This window comes from Vanellus vanellus (assembly GCF_965231255.1).
Source record: "Vanellus vanellus genome assembly, chromosome: 2".
Lineage (NCBI taxonomy): Eukaryota > Metazoa > Chordata > Aves > Charadriiformes > Charadriidae > Vanellus > Vanellus vanellus.
Genome location: NC_138906.1, coordinates 36,024,291 through 36,049,380, shown reverse-complemented (window position 1 = coordinate 36,049,380; position 25,090 = coordinate 36,024,291). Strand labels below are relative to the sequence as shown.

The following is a 25,090-nucleotide window of genomic DNA, read 5'->3' as shown; positions in this document are numbered from 1 at the left end:
GTCAGGAATGGTCTCAGATATTGATGATTTCTTATTAGTAGCTATACGGAAAAATGTTACTGTATTTCACTTACGTTGTAAAGACAGCCCACCCTCTATTTAAAATGTTGAAATGCTGATTAAAGAATTTCGGAGAAACGAAAGTATCTTCTTTAAAGAAAGTTAATGTTTAAGATATGGACCAAATCATCATCTGCTTTTCAATCAGAACTTATAACATGGTATAAAAACCAAACTAGCAGTGTTTGGCATGTGATACTTTGATTGTTCTGTGTATACAATTCTCAGCAAAGGAATGAACGTATGCATGAATGTATGCTCAAATAGTTTCAGTATGGAAAGGAAGGTAGAACTTGATCATCCATTAGAGCTGTCTTCAAACTGATGAAATTCTAGATGTAAAATTGGAATAGACTGCCATAACCTTTCTTCCTTGCTTGTGCTGTTTGAAATACTCAGGATAAAATAAAAGTTGTTTCACAGTTTGTTTGCTTGCATCAGGGAAACCTCAGGAAGGCATTCTCCAGTGAGCAGAGGGATTGAAGCAAAGAAAGGGGCAGCATGAAAAAAGGAAAGCACACTGCTGAACAACTTACAAGGACTGTTCTTTACCCGCTGTCCATACAGACATGTATTTTTCAGAGAGATGACAGTAATCAAAACATATTTTTCCAGTCCTTTACATGATGCAATCAAAATCAATGAGAATCACTGAATAGAAAGTATCCTCCATATTTCAAGTAATTCCAAGTAAAATGCCTGCCTTTTGCTGGTGCTAGCTGCTTGAGAACTTAAAAGACTACTTTTAGACACGCTCATTCTTGAAAGCCTTACAAGTGTATAAAATCAATCTCGTTATTAAATAACAACTCATTTTAAAAATAAATTTCTATGTGTACAAAAAGAAACAAAATAATTGTTAAATTTGATATTCACGAAGTATGTTCCATATCTATTTTTCAGAAAAATCAGAAATATTTACTGAAAAGGTTAAACATTCTGTCCTCCAAAGACAGACACAGAATTCTACAATCACAGAATACTCAAACTCTTTTTTTATAAAATAGGAATATAAAATATCCACTAAGAAAAATGGAAGCATCTTTCATCAAAGTACGTGCTTAAAAGAGTGAGCATTTCAATGTTTCCCAGTGTAAATACAGGAACTCAGTGTGTGAAGGCCTCCTAAACCCCAGTTACATTCATAAGAGTTGCCCAACAAATGACAAGTAAAGGACTATTCCTGTTGAAAGCTCTAACAGCAATCTTTGTAATGCAGCAGTTTTGTTTTGAAGTATTTTAGACATCCATTTTTGCCTACATAAGTCATTGGATTCTTCTTTAAACCATTAACTGAAGGCAACAAGACAATAAATCCATTAATTTACAAGAGGGCTTTCTGATTTATCCACTCTCTCTTCTTGTTGTCACTGACTGGTAAGTCATAAACAATAAAGAGCACCCACCTCATTCTCCAAAATAGCTTTGAAATTTGAAGATTTACTAAACATAGAATGATTGTCTATTTAAATCTTCAGTAATTTTACCATACCACCCAAGCACCATAAATCACTAGTGACATTGGCTAACAAGGGTTTAAGAGTTGGAACATGCAGTGTAATAAATTTCCAGACAGTTAAAAATCACTATAATTTTATTCTAATGCATTATAGATTGCCTGTAATGTCATCCTGGCCGGGGTGACCCATTTCTAATTTTGAACAGCTGTTCAGCTCGGGAGTTAGTTAATGATTAAATATAAATTGCCTGATTTATTAGTCTGAATGGTTGAGCTTCCAGGTCAATGCTATATAGACAAAATCATCAGTCTTGATGCTTTTCAGAAGTTAACTGTCTCCCATTCTAGTCAAAAAGAATTTATTCTCAGAGGAAAAGGCTTGACGCTCTCAATTAATCCTTCTAAATATTTTTTTCCCCTTAAGTCACACAATAAGATCACTAATAAAAACTCGAACCCTGGAGAAAAACTTCTTTTAACTGTGTATAAACCTTCAAATGCAAGACTTGGAGACTACCTATAGGCAAATGGCATTGGCTTCCACAGAGCTTCCGAAGGCTTCGGAGGTCTGCAGGGTCAGGCCAACAGTGACCGTCTCAGGCATCTTGGGGCAAACAAAAGTTTTCATATGCAGATAGTAACATCTACTTTACTGTTTTTCTACCAAAGGAAAGATTATTTACATATTTTACATTTCTAGACATATTAATTTCAGAATCAAGTATCAAAACCAGATCTGTTTTAATTGCACTGGGGTTTTTTGATTAGTTCTATACTTTTATGATTATTTTTTTTTCCAAACTCATTTGATCTCGATTGCCAGCCTCTGCTGAGACATTTGCAGAAATAAAAGTATGCACTCTCTGGTCTTAGAGAGAGAACTCACAGGCATTTTATGAAATCCAACTTAAAATATTTATTCAGACTGCCTTGGGAACTCACATAGTAGTGTAATTATTATTTCTACTTTTTGTTTCCTGTTATTTACACTTATTGGTCAAAAAGAAATGGTTAAAATTCTAGATGATGAATTGAGACACCATGATTTCTGTAAAGACCTAGGAGAGACTGCACAGCAACGCTGTGGCTGACTTGAATGGTTACTGACTGTTAAATAGGCATGTTAGCCTTAATGATGTTTGTCTGCAAATAAAGCTAATAACCACACTGAAATATATATAATTTTAACATAAATACATTTCATTCTTATTTAAAAATTAATAGTTTCTGCAAAAGGAAAAAACCAAAAGCAAACAGCAAATATGATTGGTGCCTTCCACTTATTTACAATCTAAAGTGCAATGGGGGCAGATGCAGGGCGACTCCATCCTGACCTAGAGGATTATTCAGTCTTTCTGCTCATTAACTAGAGGCTGCCCAGGCTGTCACAATGTGTTCACAGTGTGTATAAATGTGGTGACTTAGTTATCCAGACTTCTCTCCAGCAATCATGCCAATATCAGTTGCTCAGCGATACACAATTTTTAGGAAATGCAATTGTGGTGCAGCACATTTTTTTACTTCTCAGGATTTTATTTGTGGTTTGTGGGTAGGTTTTTGTTTTGTTGGTTTTTATTTTTTTTTTTTCATTTAAATGATTTCTAATAAGGGTCATCTTGTCGCCTGTCTCCCCCCAACCTTTTTTTCCCCACACAATTCTCAAAAATTTAAGTTTAACCCCACGCTCAAAAAACATTTCAAGTACTTCAAAACTCGCGCTAGCAAGAACATTCAGGCAAAATCTTCTTACCTCAATTCCCTTGACCAACCTGTTGGCCCGCTCAATAGTTTTCTTTGTTCAATTTACGTCATCTTGACATTGGACTTTCTCTGCAGCTGCTTTCTCGAGTGAAGCTGTGAGCTCATGCAGACCGCTATCGAGAACCTGTTCAGAAAAGGGATGGGTAAATACTATCGCTTAAGGTTTGTTGGTTTTTTTTTGTGTGTGTGTTATTTTGCTTTGGTTTTTAAATAATATATTTTAATGACAATAATTGTAGACAGTACCTTTAAGCCTGAAGGATACAAACTCTAGAGGAAATGTTTGGTTATACTCTATGTTGTTTCTACAGGTCCTGGCACAATGTAAGCACGCTAACTAACACCAATCTAAAAAAATCCTTTACCAAATATCCATTTAATTGGTAGAGATCAGGTGCATGGAGATAATAATAAGAGGAGAAATGTTTTTGCTTGATGACAACGGTCTGTATTGCAGTAGATATAAATGTCCCAGACAAAACTGCAAGTTTATTACGCTTCATTCAGTAACAAACATCCTATGCCATTGTAACTATGTCCTATGCGTGCCAGAGAGAAAAAAAATTGCAAGAACAGAATTAATATTTTTATTTTGTAAATGAGCCTGGTGGCATAAGAAGACCCCACAATTGCTCTTGGGTGGACAGGCTGGTTTCACTAGCAGCTGAAAACAAGCCTATCTCCTGCATGCTGATCCACGCCTTCACCAAAGGGCTTTAATCACACTTTTATGCACTCTGCTGAAACGGCAGCACCATGCTCTCCCTCTGCTTTCAGGGATTTCATATGGAATGTACCTAAACTCAGTAGCAGCCTCTGCCCATCCCCAGAGAGCCCCGCAAATTCCCTTAGCCTGCTCAGACCCTTTATTTTCTCCAGTCTTCATCACTCTTGTCATATAACTGTTAATTCGCTGAGCTGCAGCATTTTATCCAGATTCTCTTAACTGACCAGCAACGATGACATGGGAATTTTAGATAAAATCATGTAAATTGTTTCTGTTAATGCCTACTTAACTAAACCAGCTGAAAGATGCTTGGATGAGGAGCTATCTTGTTATTGGTGTTGAAGATACAATACCCTGTCTTTCTGAAAGAGTCCAAGAAATACGGTAGCAATCAGTCAAGAATAGTCAACAAAATGGGGAGGGAGGGGGGAATCACAAGTGTCTTCCGATTGTAGAAATCAAAACTCCAAATTACTGCATTTGTTCATCAAAAAAACAAAACGAGGAAAGCCACCCCCAATGTGTTTCTCTCGGTTTTCCCTTTCATCAGGAAGATAAACACTTACATTCTTTCCTGCTCTATCAGATAAAAAAAAAAAAAAAAAAAAGAACCCTCTCCAGCTCAGCAAATTAAGAGGAACTAATAAAAAGAAAGGTGTTAAAAAAGTCAGATAGTTGAGTGATAAAAGCGAAGAGTTTAACACCTTAAAAAGTATTACTTTTACAAACAATCAGGTGAGGTAAAAGTTGAATAAAGAACAGGGCTTGAAAAACAGAAAAGACAAGGTAAGGCAACAGAGGCCGCAGTAGGCAAGTTGCCTGAAACTGTTTTGTTTCTCTAGAGTAAATACAGAACTAACAACAGTGAGTTCCACTTTAGAACAAATTTTTCAGGCTTAATAGAACCACCACAACAGGAGCAAGGAGTGCATACCTCCACAAAACCTTGGTGGTTTTGCAGGATCAAAGATTTAGATCTCATCTGCCAAGTTTAGTGCTTGAATTTGTAGTGCGCAATCAGGAAATTTAAAAATAATATATACATTAAAAATAAGAAATGAGTTGGCAAAAGGGGAAAGACGAAATTACAACTTAGAACTTAATAAAGAAGGTTGGCTTGATTTCTTAGGGATAATGAGGCAGCCAATCCACTTTTTAATGGTGAGGGATCTTAAATCAAGAGACTAATGAGGACATCTGCTCAATAAGGGCATCGCACAGAGATGGGCTACAAGTAAAATTTCGTCAGTCTAACATGCAAGACATAAGAAGAATGAACACAGAAACGGTTCTCTACTCCCTCTTCTTTTAAGAGACTTATTTCTAGACATCTCAAGTTTGCCTGCGTGATAACATAGATCTGACCATAGTTCAAGTACACTCATCCATCAAAGGCTGAGGTAGTAAAGACACAAGAAGATCCTTCTTCAGTGAGACAAACAGTAAGGAATGCCCCAACATCTCTGTGGTGGGGGTGGTCCTTTATCAGAGCACTTCCTACCTCATGACAAATAGGAAATTTGTCACTACAAAACACACCACTCCCTTTTGCCATTCTTTCGTTGGATGTAACATAAATAAAGTATGTCTAGCAACAGCAGGATTACATATTGCGTTTTATACCCCAGTACTCTACATTCTATGGGATAAATCACGTGTTTCGAAAATGCTCGTTATTGAGAAAGTTAGTGCCAGAGAACTATGCTCCACAAATCACAGCAGAGAGCCATTACGCTCCATGAGAAGTCTGCTGGACTGTGCCCTTGTATAATCCTTTTCAGGCACAGTGTATTTTCACTGCATTTATGTGCTCTCATATGTTAATAATAACGATTGTAATGATAAATACTACAAATTGCACCACATCTGCCATAAGGATGAACTTGGCCCAACGTTTTAGCCTGAACAGTAATAAAAATACTACCTGTCCTCCTCTTCTTTTTTCTTTTTCATTATAGTGGACTTATTGTAATATATATGTGAATGTAAAATCATGATTTTCACAAATTTTTTTAGCAGATAACTGTAGTCTCTTTAAGGCTGGAAGTCTGATTTAATTTCACTCAGAATACTTAAAAAATATTTTTGCTTGTGAAGAAACAATCCTTTTTTTCTATTTCCTAATGTGCAAGAAAGGATCACGAGGCATCACCATCCACAGAGTATTTTTTTTATCATCTTTAAAACATTGTAAATGTTTAAAATGAGATACCGTATTAGTACCAGGTTGTAAATATTTGAGATTAAAAAAAATGTGACAATATTTTGACAATATTCACAGAATCACAGAATAGGGTTGGAATGGGACCTCTGGAGATCATCTAGTCCAACCCCCCCTGCCAGAGCAGGGTCCCCTACAGCAGGTTGCACAGGACAGCATCCAGGCGGGTTTTGAATGTCTCCAGAGTAGGAGACTCCACAACCACCTTGGGCAGCCTGTGCCAGTGCTCTGCCACCCTTAAAGTAAAGAAGTTCCTCCTCACGTTAAGATGGAACTTCCTATGTTTAAGAAAGACCTTTAAGATCATTGAATCCAACTGTAAACCTAACACTGCCTAGTCCACCACTAAACCATGTCGCTAAGTGCCAACTCCACCACTTCCCTGGGCAGCCTGTTCCAATGCTTTGTAATCCTTTTTGTGAAGAAATTTTTCCTAATACCCAGTCTAAAACTATCCTAGTGCAACTTGAGGCCATTTCCTCTTGTCCTATCACATGTTACTAGTGAGAAGAGACCAACGCTTACCTCACTACAACCTCCTTACAGGTAGCTGTAGAGCATGGAAAGGTCTCCCCTCAGCCTCCTTTTCTCCAGACTAAGCAACCTGAGTTTCCTCAGATGCTCCTCACAGGATTTGTGCTCCAGACCTCTCACCAGCTTCATTGCCTTTCTCTGGACACACTCCAACACCTCAATGTCTTTCTTTTAGTGAGGGGCCCAAAACTGAACACAATACTCGAGGTGGGGCCTCACCAGTGCTGAGTACAGGGAACAATCACTTCCCTAGTCCTGCTGGCCACACTATTCCTGATACAAGCTAGGATGCTGTTGGCCTTCTTGGCCACCTGGGCACACTGCTGGCTCATATTCAGCCTGTTGTCAACCAACACCCCCGGGTCCTTTTCTGCCGGGCAGCTTTCCAGCCACACCTCCCCCAGCCTGTAGGGCTTCATGGAGTTGTTGTGACCCAAGTGCAGAACCCGGCACTTCGGCTTGTTGAACCTCATACCATTGGCCTTGGCCCATTAATCCAGCCTGTCCAGATCCCTCTGTAAAGCCATCCTTCCCTCAAGGAGACCAACACTCCCACCCAACTTGGTGTCCTCTGCAAACTTACTGAGGGCGCACTCAATCCTATCATCATTTATCATTTAAAGATATATTCTGGAAGCCATGAAAAGCAAAAGGAGGTTAGTTTAACTGTGCTGTTGAGGTTGAAGACATACTGTTAATTACTAACAGCTGCACCAATTATCATCAGTCAAGAACTGCTGGGCACAAAAACTTCCATATGAAAAATACGTACAACTCTCCTTCTCTCTCTCTTTGCCAACAGAAAGAAGCTGAATTATGAGATAGGGAGCACAGAACATCCGTGAATGCAGGAACAGAGATCACTAACAACTAACACTCTGCCTTCAAGTCTATTCTTTAGAAAATTGGATAGAGGAAGACGGGAAAGAGGCAGGCAAATAAATAACCAGAAGGGAAAAGGGCTAGAAATAAACTGAAGGATAAGGGGCAACTGAATATGTGGATTGATGCTTGGATAATGATAAGGAATACTCTAACGCCACTGCAAAGGCCTTTAAAAGAGACTAGATAGAAGAGTAACTGCTTCACTGCTCTTACTGAATTTCTTTAGCTCCAGAATGGAGAGGACTACTGAAAACTAGCATTCATAAATGACATAAACAAAATCTCTCTCTTATGTACTGCTTGATATCACGCAGATTCAGCTGTATTTGAACTGGTGGCCTACCTTCTTCTTGTGGGCTCTATATGCTGGCCTTGTGCAAGCCTAAAAGAAATTTGACTCTTCAGAGGATGACTGATAGGGCTGCACAGCACCTCTACTACTCCTGACAAAGCAGTGGTGGGTGAGGTGAAAACTTCCCGCAGACTGGATACAGTCAGCAGACAGCCCAGACAGAGATATAGAAGAATGTCCATATATTGAGAGTGACCTTCCTTCAACATTAGAGGAATTCATTTTTTTATGGACTACGCATACAACTGAAGTAAAGAATAAGAGCTTTCTGCAGGCTGATGGGGCTGCAGAAAGGCTTATCAGAGGCTTATCAGCAGCTACAGTAAATAAAATCCAAACTTCCTTCTAAGATCCCTAGATTGTTGGAAGCTCTGGTCCATGCTAACATGCATTTTTTTTTCCGTCTAGTTGCCAGTCATGGGGAAACTATAAATGGCTTTTATATACATGTCTTCATATTATGCACTACACTTTTATAGACACTTTGATCATTTCCAGTCTGCCACACAACCATTAGATAAGACATAAGTTAAACATGCAATTAAAAGTAGGTTACTTCAATCAATTTCAAATCTTTTCTTTAAATAACATTTTAAATCCTCTCAATGAACAAGAAAATATATTCTTTCTAAACTTCAATCACCTCACATATGGAAAAAAAGCATGACAAATTAGATGAGAATCCTATTGCTAGCTGGAATTTGCAAGACATTTGAATGAACAATATTTTTCATTGGCTTGTGCAAAGAATTGCACTGTAATTGAAGATTTTGAAGTGAAACGTTTGGAGGCTGCATAGTAGAATACTTAAAAATGGTGACTGTACATTCTGCCTGAGAGATGACATGCCACATGTAGACCGCAAGAAGCAAATGTCCAAGAGACAGAAATGTCCAAGAGGAATAATATGCCTTCAAAACGAAATTTTACCAATAATTCTCAGTAATTAAATGATGGATTAAGACATGATTTATGAAAGTATATAAATTTTTCAGGTTTCTTCACATATAAAAATTGAATCCTTTTCGGCATCTACAAATTTCTGGACTGAGTCACAGCTGTTACAAGAAACAAGCCAAAAGCAAATTTTCCTGAGTGAGATGTGTGCAGCAGTGTCTACTATATCATTATAACTCTCCTACCACTCACTCTCGTAAGTGTTACAAATACATTTTAGGATACATAATATACACACTGCATAGATAAGTATTTCCTTTTTATTCTTCTACTGAAGTTCATCTTCTTGTAAAATATTACTGGGTGAACCAAATTTCTGCTTCATTTTTGGAATGATGAGATGGTATAGGCTAGAAGGACCTTTGGAAGCCATCCAGTCCATATCTCAGCTCAAAACAGGGCTAACCAAAATTTTCCTTGAATTATCCACAGTCAGCCCCAGGTCTTCTTCCATAAGCTACTAATGAATAAAAAATAATCAAGAAGTATTCATAAAGAGTTCAAATCTTTCATTCCAATATGTATTATTTTGCATTTATCAACAATGAATTTCACCAGCTATAGTGTTCTCCATTCAACAGCCTCATGAGCTCTGGAGCTTATTACTGCAATAAGTAATACCTACTGGAGAATCAAAAATTACAGCTACAGCTCCTTAAAAAAGTTCATCAGGTTGATCAGCTATGGTATGAATCAGTTATAAAAATAATAGCTTTAACTGTATCCTCCCACCTTGTAAAAGGAAGCCTGGTTGAACACGCAGTATGGATTTTATAAAGTGGTTAGGAAAAATATTCATATTAAATGACAATGTGACAACTGTTGGCCTAGCACAGGAAACAGATAACTGCAGAAGGAACTGCAACTTCGTCTGTGGTGCAGAATTCTTCCTACTAGGAACTAACCATAGATGAGAGAAAAACTGCTGCTAACCACCTCCAGAAAAATTCACGGAGGAGATGAAAGGGGAAGTAAATAAACATAGAAAGACAGGACTAGATTCGAAGTTGGAGGCTTACTGAACTGCAAGATCACCTAAAACAGGAAAGAGTTCTTTGACATACTGTCAGGCAAGGAACAGAGATGCGTTAGTGCTCTTCTGAGGAACACATCAAAACAATAAAAGATACCATGAATTTCAGGGGTAACAGCTGTGTATTAAAAATAATTAAAAAAAAAATCATTAGAAGGCTATTTTTGTCCAAAAAGTAAGTATTTGCAATTAATAAACATACATCAAATGTGTGGAATAAAACCCATGATTCTTCAGTAAAGCTATCTTTCAGTGTAGATACAGGCTTCACTGGGGCATACGTACTTTGATCTGAATGGGCAACTCCGAGGTCACAAAGCTAAGGCTGTATCATATGGAGGCAAAACACACGCTATAGCAGCTGATGAGATCTTTGGGGTGGGGGCAGAGGAGCCAGATGAGGAAGAGAGATTGTAAAAGCTATCTCTGTTTACCTGTTAAATCTGTGTCTCCTTCAGAGCAAGAAAAAAAACCAAACAGATACTTTCAACAGCAGGAGGAAAAACAGGAAATTGCTGAAATAAAGAATGAAATTCCCAGATGCCATAACTTGCAGATTTCCGAGAGTTTCAGTAAAAGTTACTCTTAATCATTCTCTTAAATTATTAACTTAAGAGAAAAGAGTGAGAATAATCTTCACATCACAGATTTGTTCAGCCTTCATTTAATGCTTGATATCTTAAGTTGTGAGATTTCAGATGTAAATATTACCAACAAAAAAAGTCTTAAGCCAAGTGAAAGCCTTCTAAACCCAATTAATACTATATCTTTCAAACCTTTTGAAGCCTTCTTTGCTAAGTAAGGGTAATTAGCTTGCAGCAGAGAAACTCCTTCCACCCACCATCTCCCAAGGTACCATGAGAGGTCTTTGTCTGTTTCAAGAGTGCTTTGTGTTGCTCCATTAAATGAATACTTAAAACCAACAAATAATCCCTCTCAAAAGTTCAATAGATACTTAGTGGTAAATATGGTCTTCGGTTCAACCATTAACTCAAAAGACATTTGCAAGTAAAAGACTAATCGAACTTTCCACTTCTGGGTGCATGCATGTGTATATGTGTTTGGAGGTCTTTCAAAACAATCAAAGGAGATTTGATGTCATTTTTATGGTATGTTTAATGAAAAATGTAAACACAGATGAGCATGAGCTTCCAAAACACTTCTGGAAGTTATTCCTATATTTCAATAGTTCATTACTCATATACGCACCTGGCATATATTCCATATAAAAATCACAGCCAGTTATTTATATCAACTGTAATTTCAGTTTACAGTGGTTATAATGCATCTAGATGGCTTTGAGAAAATTCAGCCATTTCTGATAAACAGCTTCATGTGCTACTACCGAAACTATGGAATGTTCTTCAGTAGGTTTGTGGGGAAAATAGTGATAATCCCTCATGAAAACGTATCTTTAATACTTGAACTAGGAAGTAATAAAATCAATAAAAATAAAATAAATCAACAAAATGCAATAAATAAATAAAATAAAACTAATAAAATTAGGTGGGCTCAAGATATTAGAGAATAACGCTTATTAATCAAGCAGTATTTACGAGAAGCTTTTTCCTGATGGCTTCTAGATTTTATGTAGCTGCTGCTAATTCAGCATTTGCCTGGGCCAACGCATAACGTTTTGGCTCTGCCTCACAATACGCCTTGAAAAAGACTTCCAACATAGGTACATTAGACAAGAAACTGGTCTCACATTCATTATAAAAATTACGAATGACTCCTGATGAAAGACTTGCAGATAATCCTTGTAGCCTGTCATTACATATATTTGTTTTAGAGCCATCTTTCTACACAATAGTGAGACATGCGGAGATTTCTTTCATTATTGACCTAAAGACTACAGAGGATTTGATTATAGCCTATAGAAGAATATCTTAAGCAGAACTGAATGTATCCTTAGTGGGTCTACTCGCCAACTAAAATTAATTTATATGTATCACTTTCATGGTTTTAGAATACAGGTGGAAATCAGACAGGCATTAAGCTTGAGCAGATTTCAACTAAAATGGATTAGTTTTTTACTACTTTGTAATTAAATGATAACACGCTATAATACTAGGATGAATGGAGGAATCCTGCTGCCAGGTGCTCAAGGGAATCACAAGTGATAAGCTCTGTCTTACACTCCAGACAGTCAGACTCAGATGGACGTTTCAAGTGAAACCTGCACATCTGGAGAAGAACATTTCCCAACTGTGACACTATAATGACAATTGAAAAGTCCTATACAGCCACATCTTTTTAACCACTTTCTACCAAAAAATAAATACACGTGTGCATATTGCTAAGCGCTGAATACTTCCCACTTTATCTGTGGTTGCTGTTACATTCTCGGAACACTAAGCTGAGCCTACCAAAATAATAAAAAACTTCCAAGAACAGAAATTCCCCCCATCACGGCCACTCAAGAGAGGAAATGATATACACATACCTCATTGAATTTTACTACATTGATGACCCAGGCACAGAGACCAGCTGCTGCAAAGGATTTTGTATGAACATAATTTGGGTTGAAATCTGGATCCTTAAAGTACTGTTCCTTGACGACTTTCAGACAATTCTGAGGAATATGCTCCTTATCATAGTTGATTAAAGCTTGTAAGAAGCCATCAACCTGCAAGAAAAGAAGTTCCAGGGCATCAATCCTTTTCCATTTCAGAGAATCAGAAGCTAACTCCTACTTTCATCACAAACGTAAAACTGGAATCCTGCACTAGCTTATTGTTTTGGAAACATGTAGTACAAAGCAAAAATATTTCTCCCAAAAGCCTGAACTATTCACCCTCACAAACACATTTTGTGATTTTATAATTCACCTGAGGAATTTAACAGACATGACATAAACATAATGAAATGTTCTCCCTTTGACTTTTCTTCTATTTTTGCAATTAATAAATCCCAGAGGCACTCAGGCTGGCTTGAGTTTGCCATGAAAAGTACACAGAAAAGAATGATGTAGGGTCACACCTTATCACCCTAAGTTCAAACTGTAAGAAAACGAAGCTTCGATTTAGTTTCTCTTTCTCTGGTTCTCATTTTTAACTATTGTTTTCCTCTCCCCTCTCAGATATTATATGATGTCCCATTGATCATTACCTTTCCCATAAAGACTTCTGCAGCTTTACAGCTTCAGTCTTTGAACACTTTCCCTTTATATGCCAGTAAAACCGTTACTGCAGCAATAACATTGATTACAGCCATTGGGGTGTTGTTGAAGGCTTTCAGTTCTGTAAGGCTAACCTGAAAAAAGATGATCAGAGGAACAGGTACAGAATTGTGCAACAAGTGTGGACGTGTTCCACAGAAGCTTTCTGATTACCAGTATACAACTCTCAGCTCATCAAGACTATTACTAATTATTTTAGGTGGTGAAAATACTCATGATCACAGCCCTCCTCTTGCTCTGCAATCCTATGTGCAACTTGGTCAAGTAGGGTGATGGTAAGTGTAATGCCAGATGAGGTACAGCAGTTGCCAACAGTTGCTTTGGAGCACGCTGCCATAAAAGACGGAAATTTCGTTGAGCTTGGCACTGCAACGACCGTTTAATAGCCTTCAACTATTTGAACGATGAACAAATTTTTTTTGCAGACATCAAACTGTATGATCTTTATTTTATTAAGAGTGTCTAAGGCTGCCGTAGCAGCAACAAGAGCAGGTTCAGCTTTCAGCAGGCCATCCTCACATTCTTTCTTGGATTGCGTCCACCTATTAAAACAACGAATCTTAAGATTTATATTGAAAATTATGGCTGTAAATCAAATCAGAGCTGCTTAAGCACTCGCAGTGTAAGGTCTATATACACAGACAGATTTTAAACCCCCTTATTTTAGGTTATGCATAAAAAAGACCCCTACAACTATGAAACTCCAGAAGGTTTGTGCCTGGCTCTAGACTCCATCTGTTCTGCATGGTGAGAATTAACATCTCTAGTTCATACCACCATACTGCAGAAGAGTCAGCCTCACCTCTGTGCCTGAGAAGATCGTGGAACAGATCCTCCTTGAAACTACGCTAAGGCACACGGAGGACAGGGAGGTGATTCGAGACAGACAGCATGGCTTCACCAAGAGCAAGTCCTGCCTAACAGCCTAGTGGTCTTCTATGATGGAGTGACTACATCAGTGGACAAGGGAAGAGCTACAGGTGTCATCTATCCGGACTTCTGTAAGGCCTTTGACACGGTCCTCCACAATATTACACTCTCTAAATTGGAGAGGTATGGATTTGATGGGTGGACTGTTTAGTGGATAAGGAATTGGTTAGATGGTCACATCCAGAGGGTGTCTGGATGAGTGGTATCCCTCAGGGGTCCGTACTGGGACCAGTACCATTTACTATGTTCACCAATGACATAGACAGTGGGATTGAGTGCACTGTCAGCAAATCTGCAGATCACACCAAGCTGAGTGGTGTGGTTGACACACCAGAGGGACAGGATGCCATCCAGAGGGACCCAGGCAGGCTTGATAAGTGGGCCTATGTGAACCTCATGAGGTTTAACAAGGCCAAGTGCAGGGTCTTGCACATGGGTTGGGGCAACTCCTGGTATCAACACAGGCTGGGGGATGAAGGGATTGAGAGCAGCCCTGAGGAGGACTGGTCGGTGAAAAGCTGGTCATGAGCCAGCAATGTGTGCTTGTAGCCCAGAAAGCCAACCATATTCTGGGCTACATCAAAAGAAGCGTGGCCAGCAGGTTGAGGGAGGGGATTCTGCCCCTCTACTGCACTCTGGTGAGACCCCACCTGGAGAACTGCATCCAGCTCTGAAGTCCTCAGCACAGGAAAGATGTGGACCTGTTGGAGTGGGTCCAGAGGAAGGCCACAAAAATGATCAGATGGATGGAAACACCCCTCCTCTGAGGACAGGCTGAAAGAGTTGGGATAGTTCAGACTGAAGAAGAGATGGCTCTGGGGACACATTACTTCAACCTTTCAATACTTAAAGGGGGCTTAGAAGAAAGATAGGGACAGACTTTTTAGCAGACCCTGTTGCAATAGGAGAAGGGGTAATGGCTTTACACTGAAGGAGAGTAGATTCAGACTAGATATAAGGAAGAAATCTTTTACAATGAAGGTGGTGAGATGCTGGAACAGATTGTACAGAGAGGTGGTAGATGCCTCATCCCTGGAAACGTTCAAGGTCAGGTTGGGTGGGGCTCTGAGCAACCTGGTCTAGTCAAAGATGCCCCTGCTCATTGCAGGGGGGTTGGACTAGATGACCTTTGAAAGTCCTTTCCAACCCAAAGCATTCTGTGATTCCATGATTCTAAGAGCTGGTGGGCCAGACCCTTAATGACAGCTGACTTTTGCAGTGCCAGGACTTCCAAATGGCAGTCGCCGCTCGCTTCAGTAAAGCTCCTGTATCCTCTGTGTTAGTTAGCACATACAGCTGCTCAGGAGTGAAGCCATTTATGTAGTGAGGATAATGTGATAAAGAGCCAGAGACAGAGGGATGTGTTGGCAAATCAACTATCTACAATCATTAGAAGTTAACAGGTTTCTCAGTGGCTTATGACCTTATATCGTATCTGCTATTTCTACTGAAGCAGTAGTTTAACCTCTGTGTAGCTAGATCACATTTATTCTCATCACTCCAGAGAGAAAATTCAGTATACGAAGTTCCTTTCTTCCCTGCTGCTCTGAATCATGAAGCATCCCTGCACGTTGCTCTGCCCTTTTAAGGACAATAGTATGAGAAACGAGGTGGAAACCTGCTGACTACCCCCTTTGTGGAAAAAACACACTGAGACTAAAAGAGATGAATAGGAAACAGAATAGCTTTGGATTGGCATACCAGAAACCATTTTTGTTTATACTTACGGACAAATGCCTGTATCATCACAAAGAATATTTATCTGGATTATTATAAGAACTGGGTGTTCTCCATCATCTTCCACTGTCAGTTTTGCAAACTGAAAAGTAAGAAACAGGTGTTAATGCTTTATCTGCTAAAAATGGTTTATACTTGAAATACTCACTTTTCAAATTCTTCACAAGTCTTCACAGTTTGCTCTGATTCTGGCCTCCACAACTCTGGCATATTCTTATTGTCATGTTAAACATATGTGTAGCTAACCTGCTGAAAAAAAAATGTTTTACCTTTGGCTTACTAAAGAAAATATGGCACTTTCACACAGTTTTGGAAGCGCTCATCAGGTTGACGGTGAAAGGCATACGGGTCTCTCAAAGATCAGTTCAGCATTTGTAAGACTAAACCTCTCAGGTTAATTACCTAACTATTGCTTAGCACAGTCTCCTCTCCTTCGGGGCAATGAAGGACAACACACTGCCACCACAATGTTGTGAGAGGACTATGCGACAGCTTTATACAATTTCTGTTTGTTTCGGTGAGACTGTAATCAACCACGTACACTTTTCAAATGGATTAACAGATTGTGTGTGATGCCCAATTTCTTTCTTGCATAGGACACTACAACACAAAATATTGCAAGTAATGCTTTCCTATTTTCTTTTATATCTAAGGACATATATCTTATATATCTAAGGATATAAAAGAGAGGTACTGCTGTAAGAAGGGTAATATATATTTATGTGTATATATATTTGTCTTCTAGATAAGCTTTTAATATGTCTTGCTGAAAAATTGCTAGTATGAAGACCGTCTGTCTAGTAGATGTACCTCTCTACCAGACTGGGATCGAGCACGTCTGCATGGATGTGGAATATCACCTATGCACATGGATGCTTTTGAAAAAAGGAGCCTGTAAGCTTGTGAGGACACATCAAATAGTCAATGCTCCTGGCTGCCAAGAGGAATCTGAAGATCACCTCTGTAGAGATAGAAAAATTTAGAACGACATCTGTTTAGGACTGTATAATATTGCAAAAGTGAGAGATTTAGTAATGAAGAGAAGGACACCGTCCGTCCCCCCCCCCCCCCCCCCCCCCATTTTTCCCCTTTAAAAGGCTCCCTTTTAGAAAATCAGAGAAAATACCAGGGAGACAATGGTCATTTCTGCACTGGGGGTTTCCCTAACCAGTACAACATTCACTGCATTTTTGGAGTATAGGGAAATACATCATATTTGATAAACCAAGCTCCATCTTTTGGTACATTTGATTTTTTCTTTTAATTCCTCAGTTCCAAGTCCGAACCCACAGGCCTCAACAAGGGAGAGAAGAGGAGAAAAGGAAATATCCTATATGAAAACACTGTACTTACTCAATTTCAGGCTTGGAAATTAAACAAATACCAGTCTAAGCAGATTTGTCAAAACTCTTATTTTGGCTTAATAGTGGCTTAGATGAGTGACATTACATTAGCCTGCATGAGTTTTAAGTGAAATCTGAGCCCTCCACAACTTTCTGAAGGGATTTAATTATCTGTTTAAAAGCTGATTGTGATTTCATTGGTGCGAATTTATCTGGTAGAGTAACCCTGGAGGGTGTTCTGTATCATCTGCAATTGCGTATTTGGAAGATTATCCTACACGTTTTTAAGAATACATTGCCTGAGGCTGAAGTTAGTTGAATTTGGTTCATCTTTATCCTTTTACCTCATGCACATCTCACAGGTTCATCTCTTGTCAGGTCTTGCTTAAACAAAGTCTAATTACAGAGACAGAGGATATTACGGTGATCAAGATGTTAATACTTGGATCAAGCACTATGCACCTTCCATGTATACATTTATTACCCGGGGGACATGCAGACACTGTCCATGGAAATTACAAAGATTAAAAAACAATATGCATTGCATTACAAATGAAAAGTTATTAATAAAATTATTTCCCCGATCTTTTGTGATGTAGGTTTTAGGGTGAACTTTCAAATATTTATTGGCTTGCGTCTTAGCCATAACGTATTTTAAAAATTAAATACTGCATATATAGTTGCAGTTTTGTTTTGGTTTACATGGTTTGAGACCCATGTTATTGAAATTAACTTAAAGCGAAAAGTTTTGAACAGCCAAATGCTCCTTCTGTTTAAGTTTTTAAGGACGTAACCAGGTGAATGAGCATTACATTCACAGTACATAGTGCTTTTAACGTGACACGGTATTTTCCATTAAAACAAGCAGCTAATTTAAGTCACACAAGTTGCATTATAGTTATGTCTGTCTTTTTTCTTATGTTATTCTTTGCTTGCTGATGCCCCCCAAAAATTTGGGACAAGACAATTTTTTTTAAGGGAGGAAAAATTAAACAGAGCAGGTTGCAAATAAGCCTTAGGACAGCATTTCTCAAATCTACTTCCCCTAACAAAAAGATGAAGGATCTTTTCATCCCTGTCTCCAGAAGTTTAGTCCCTTTCACATCAATAAATTCTACAGTACAGAGCTCTTCACTGATGGCTAAATTGTTAGAAAAGCTGGAAGTAGTGTGCCCGTAGTAATCAGACCATGAGTAGAGTGTAAATACAGAATGTACTTCAGCAGAGGGAAGTAAATAAAAAAGTTGGCCAGTCTGGATCCATCTTTTCTCATAATCCTCAGTTAGCATCACTATGACCATACACCTACACCATGCTCTACGTATTTTCTTCCTTTGAAGCGGTAGGTCCCATTTTAAAAGGCAATGGCATACACATCTTGATTTGTAAACCACTCTGGCTGGCATAGAATCACAGAATGGTTTGGGTTGGACAGGACCTTAAAGATCATCTCGTTCTGAGTCTCCATGCCATGGGCAGGGACATCTTCCACTAGACCAGGTTGCTCAAAGCCCCATCCAACCTAGCCTTGAACACCTCCAGGGTTCCAACTTCTCTGGGCAACCTGTTCCAGTGTCTCACCACACCCACAATAAAGAATCTCTTCTTAATATCTAACCTAAATCAACCCTTGTCCTATAGCTACACTCCCTGATAAAAAGCCTCTCCCCACCTTTCCTGTAGGCGCCCTTTAAATACTGGAAGGACGCTATAAGATCTCCACAGAACCTTCTCTCCTCCAGGCTGAACAACCCCAACTCTCTCAGCCTGTCTTTATAGCAGAGGTGCTCCAGCCCTCTGATCATCTTTGTGGCCCTCCTCTGGACCCGCTCCAACAGGTCCATGTCCTTCTTATGTTGAGGGCTCCAGAACTGGACACAGTACTCCAGATGGGGTCTCACCAGAGTGCAGTAGAGGGACAGAATCACCTCCCTCGACCTGCTGGCCACGCTTCTTTTGATTCAGCCCAGGATATGGTTGACCTTCTGGGATGTGAGTGTGTGTTGCTGGCTCATGTTGAGCTTCTGATCAACCAACACCCCCAAGTCCTTCTCCTCAGGGTTGCTCTCAATCCATTCTCTGTCCAGCCTGTATTTGAGCTTGGGGTTGCCCCGACCCATGTGCAGGACCTTGTACTTGGCCTTGTTGAACTTCATGAGGTTTGCATAGGCCCACCGCTCAAGCCTGTCCAGGCCCCTCTGGCTGGCATCCTGCCTCTCTGGGGTGTCAACCACTCCACACAGCTTGGTGTTGTCGGCAAACTTGCTGAGGGTGCACTCAATCCCGCTGTCCATGTTGCCAACAAAGATGTTAAACAGCACCAGTCCCAATACTGACCCCTGTGGAATGCCACCCATCACTGATCTCCATCGGGACATTGAGCCACTACTCTCTAGATGCCACTATCCACTCAATTCCTTATTGACCAAGTGGTCCATCCACCAAATCCATGTCTCTCCAATTTAGAGACAAGGATGTCTTGCGGGACAGTATGAAAAGCTTTGCACATGTCCAGGTAGGTGAAGTCAGTTGCTCTTCCCTTATCCTCCAACCCTGTAACCCCATCAAAGAAGGCCACCAAATTTGTCAGGCATGACTTGCCCTTGATGAAGCCATGTTGGCTGTCACCCATCACTTCCTTATTTTCCATGTGCCTTAGCAGAGTTTCCAGGAGGATCTGCTCCATCATCTTGCCGGGCACAGAGGTGAGACGGACTGTCCTGTAGTTCCCCAGGTCTTCTTTTTTTCCCCTTTTTGAAACTGAGAGTTACATTTCCCCTTTTCCAGTCAGTGGGAACTCTGCTGGACTGCCACAGCTTTTCAAATATAAAGGAAAGTGGCTTAGCAACTTCATCCGCCAGTTCCCTCAAGACCCACAGATGGATTTCATCAGGTCCCATAGACTTGTGCACCTTCAGGTTTCTTAGATTGTCTCGTACTTGATCTTCATCTACAGTGGTTGGTTATTCATTCTCACAGCTGCTGTTTTTGCCTTCTGTGACTTGGGCGGTGCGATTAGAGCCCTTGTCAGTGAAGACCGAGGCAAAAAAATCATTGAGTACCTCAGACTTCTCCATATTCTTGGTGACCAGGTCTCATGTTTCCTTCCAGAGAGGGCCCACATCTTCCCTAGTCTTCCTTTTACCTTTGACATACTTATAGAATTTTTTCTTGTTGCCCCTGATGTCCCTGGACAGATTTAATTCTATCTGGGCTTTAGCTTTCCGAACCTGATACCTGGCCACTCAGACAGTTTCTCTGTATTCCTCCGAGACTACATGTCCTTGCTTCCACCCTTTGTAGGCTTCCTTTTTGTTTTTGAGTGCGTCCAGGAGCTCCTTGTTCATCCATGCAGGCCTCTTGGCTTTTTTGCCTGACATTCTTTGTTGGGATACATCGCTCCTGAGCTTGGAGGGGGTGATCCTTGAATACTAACCAGATTCCCTGGGCTCCTCTCCCCTCCAGTGCTTTATCCCACGGAACTCTACCAAGTGGATTTCTCAAGAGGCCAAAGTCTGCTTTCCTGAAGTCCAGGGTTGTGAGCTTGCTGTGCACCGTCCTCACTGCCCTAAGGATCCTGAACTCTACCATTTCATGATCACTGCAGCCCAGGCTACCCTTGAGCTTGACATTTCCCACCAGCCCCTCCTTGTTGTTAAGGTCAAGGTCCAGCATGTCTCCTCTCCTCATTGGCTTTTCTACCACTTGGAGAAAGAAGTTGTCATTAACGCATTCCAAGAACTTCCTGGATTGCTTGTGCCCTGCTGTTCTGTCCCTCCAACAGATACCAGGGTGGTTGAAGTCCCCCACGAGTACCAGGGCGCATGAACACGAGGCTGCTCCTATCTGTCTACAGAGGGTCTCATCCGCTTGGTCTTCCTGGTCAGGTGGTCTGTAGCAGAACCCCACTGGCATCATGCAGAGCATACAAACGGCCAGTAAAATGACTGCAGTGTTACTGCCCACTATTTTAAAACCTTAGCAGTGTCACGTTCATATTCAGACCCTTGCTGATTACTATACAGGTATGTAGCTCTGACACATTTATGGGGCATCCAGACTGACCCCACTTTTCCTGATGAGTCTGATCCAAAGTGACTTCCACTCTTCACCTTTTCTTAGGCAGTGCTTCTCTCTAAGGCAATACCTCCAAGATGTTTACTGGCTTAATGTTGTAAAACTCAAAAAACACTTATAAACTCCAGTTTGAAATCTATAGAACAGGAAAGCCAAGATAATTTTTTAAAGGGTGACAAATTTAATCAATTATGAAGAGTATTCACAAATTACTTAGCTGGAAGATGTATTCTCATTTGCCTTTTTTTTTTATTATAACAGAATTGTAGGAGATTAATATGTAGAAAACATCATCAGCCTTATGAAATAGTTTTAGATTAATGTAGCACAAAATGAAACTTTCATTTCCAATGAAAACATTTCAGAATTGCAATAAAGTAATGAACAGGGGAGTATGGTAATCATTAGTGTCATGTGCTGAACTTCATCCCTGAAACAAAGTGTCCCAAAGATGTGATTATCCCACGATAATCACTCTGTGTGTTTCACCTAGTTGCTTAATGAAGTAATTAGAATTGTGTTAAGGGTGTATTTTGATCATCCAAATCCATCAAAAGCATATGGAACCAATTCAGGGAAAGCACCACTGAAAAGTGGTTGGTAGGATGTTGAGCTGTTGGATCCAATCTGTGCAAGTTTAATCAATTGCAGTATTTGAACTTTAAACTTCATAGTGATTTTTAAGTCCTATATAAGATACAGATCAGCAAAACAAAATTATAAAGTCCATAATTAGCATAATCCAAAGAAATATAAAGGTTCTGATCCAGTCTTCATTTCTGTCAGTGTCGAAAATCACTTTTCCCTCAATAAAATTAGAATGAGACACAAATATTAGATATCAACTACTAATAAGATGTCTTTAAGAACCAAACAGAAGAGAATAAAGGACCATTTTGATTGCTCAGAGAGTACAGTCTTCCCTGTTGATCAGTATCTGAAAACTGTTTACAAAGTTTTTGGCAACTTGAAGTTTCCATAGCTCAAAATCAGGCATTAACAACTATCATAAGCCAATTAGAATTTTCTCTCTGCAGTGTTGAAAAATGACACAAGGGACATCAGGTTTTGTAGCAAAATGCCAAGAGTAGAACGAGCCCTTTGGAATTCATAGATGAAGGAACTCCAGTTTACAGCATTCCACACTGCTGGTGTTTTATTTCAAAAACTGTGCTTGTAAGAGTAGATGAAAACTTTAGAGTCCAGATGAAATTATGCATTTCTATTTGTTCTGTGGTGAGGACTAATGCATGTAAACTTCTACGTTTCCAACATGGATGTTGATAATTAATGTTAATAGGCTGAACTGAGAGCAAAAAGAAGATTCAAGACTGATGACACACATAATTAGGAATGCTATTATAATCTTAAAATTCAAGGTTTGCACCTTGTAATATTGCGGTATACTGGAATGACCTTCTGTATCAATTGAGTTGTTCAATTTACCTAGAGCCTCAAAGCCTTTAGAAATCTGAAGGGCTCAGAGCTGACTCTCTGACCTTTACTGTATTACAAATAGGTCTGATTCTCAAGATCCACATCCATTAAATGCTTGAATGAGCTCAGTATTTATTGTTCTTTCATCTCATTAAAACAGCTAAAAGGTTGGGAAAAGGCATAATGTAAAGAAAGGTCAAGTGGTAATCATGGTGTGAAATGCTGTTACATGTGTAAGTATAATAATTCTTTAGACTTTATGCTCCCTGGAGAGGAAGTTGTTCAAAACTGTTCACCTAAAAAGGTTTATTTTGTGCTAAATATAGCTCAGCAGCACTAAATGGGGGAATCAGACTGACCTTTTGCTCTTCTGCATCTGCAACGGCCTCTTCTTGGCTCACTTTCTCAATCTGAAACCCTATCTCAGCAATCAAAGCTTCAGCATCTTGATTTCTCAGTTGCAGTTCTGCCGCTTGAGAAGCAAGTTTGGATTTTAGATCTTCTACCTACAGGGCAAAAGGTAACGTGTTATTCAGGAGCAAGGGTCATTAGGTATGGTCTGGAAAGATTATACCACATAAGCCCCCAAAAGCTACACTGAAAACAAAACCGGCATTTTGCAGGTCTCAGTACTAAAAGGGTTGTCTTTTCCTTCTTTACCATTTCCATTTGACAGCTCCTTGTTTGTAGCTCACAGAATTTTGTTGACATAAAGAATTTAATAAGAACAGCCTGACTGCTCCCACCAGGGACCCCGCAGGTCCCCCGAGAAGCTCAGACGCCCGTCCAGCTGCTGAGCGTGTGGTTGTAACCAGGCGTCTCCGTGGTGCTACAGCACCTAGCGAAGACGCAAACGTCAAAGCAAAAGGACTATGGAAAATGCTTAGTAATCACTCTGAGCAGATCGTTCCAGCAGAGGTTTGCTGAAAGGTTAAGACTGACTCAGAGACCGATGAACAAAGACTACCTGTTAGTTTGCTGAAATAGAAATTTATTGCCTGCCAGGTGAGAAACCTGTATCAAAATATCCAGTGACAATATCTTTCCACATACAAAGGAATTATTTCAAATACCTCTTTGGGGTTTTTTTATTATTATTATTTTTTTAGCCCTATCCCTCCAAGCGTTTTCTCTGGCAGCTATTCATGATAAAAGGCTATATTTTAACCAGAGGGGGCTCTTGTTAACCTGATCTGTATAGGGGTGATAAGGCAAAGAGGAAGTCAAATATTAGAGGGCTTAAACTTTCATCACATGGAAGGTCTTGAGGGCTTTGCTTATTCAGTGGGCTCCTGAAATCTTACAAACCCTACAAAATCTACCTTTTCAAAATCTGACCATTTTGAAATAAGAAGACAAAGCTGTAATACTGAGTTGTAACAGATGACTGTAAAGATCCCATATCTCTCCACTTACTTTATTTTTCAATTTATTTGAGCTGACTTTATGTCTTTTTCTTTCGGAAAAACTAAAGGGTGCTGCACTTGATATTCTTGCGTAGAGCTCCACAGTGCAGGATACAAATGGCTCAGTGTTCACGTACCTGGCTAGAGAGGAGCTGCAGCTCCGTCTGCCAGCACAGTGTGCAGCACCTGAAATTGTCAAATTACCTTTTGGTTGTCGTCAAACTAGAATTCAGAGAAAAAGAGCATTTTAATAATTTACTAGCATGAGATACCTTGCTAAAAATAGACTTTTAAAAAGCAGTCACCCTTCTCCGTTGACCATTTATTTCTGCAGGTATTCAGCTTGAAAAGTGGGAGTAAGCCAGCCAGCTCCCATTATTAATCTTGTGCAGTAGCACCAAGATGCAACGTTATGCAAAAACTGGCACCAAGCATTTCATCTGCAGTTTTTATACGAAACACATAGACCTTTTAATTTTAATAAAGAACTTGCTGGATTACGGCTTGTCTTCAGCATCTGCAAAAGGGATTATGGAACAGGGGGAAAGGCTCCTAAGCAGTTTCCCCTCCTTTCTGTCATTGTGGACTGACTCGCCACAAATGAACCATAGGCAGAAGCACTGACTGGGGGCTAAGGGGCACTAGCCCCACAAGGAGATGACAGCAGCTGATGCAAAGGCTCCACACTTGTTCCTCCTGCCTTCGTTACCCCTCACTGGTCATTCACCATGCACAAAATCCTCATGTACGGAACTGCATCTTCTCTGTACCATGGTCTTTTTTTCACTAAGGCAATTGCTTCGCCTCCTACCCTTTTACTGTGGCCCCACTACATTCCCCTTTGCTCCAGACTTTGTCCTTGCTCAAATGGATGGACTCTTCTTTCCAAAGATAGCTAAAGCGCTCAAAGAGACACGGTCCCCGACAACATCCTTCTTCCTAAATTGGAGAGATATAGATTTAATGGGTGGACTGTTCAGTGGATAAGGA

General features: G+C 39.8%; 1 protein-coding gene across 1 annotated transcript in view; it reads right to left on the bottom strand.

Annotated features, from left to right (window-relative positions):
* DNAH11 (dynein axonemal heavy chain 11) overlaps positions 1-25,090 on the bottom strand; it is a gene marked incomplete at both ends in the record, with an annotated part of 114,166 nt that overhangs the window by 26,779 nt on the left and 62,297 nt on the right. Inside the window, 8 exon segments of the mRNA XM_082499153.1 lie at positions 11,546-11,575; positions 11,579-11,647; positions 12,436-12,618; positions 13,101-13,133; positions 13,137-13,244; positions 13,619-13,702; positions 13,705-13,712; positions 23,032-23,200. Coding sequence (XP_082355279.1) covers positions 11,546-11,575; positions 11,579-11,647; positions 12,436-12,618; positions 13,101-13,133; positions 13,137-13,244; positions 13,619-13,702; positions 13,705-13,712; positions 23,032-23,200 — 684 coding nt within the window.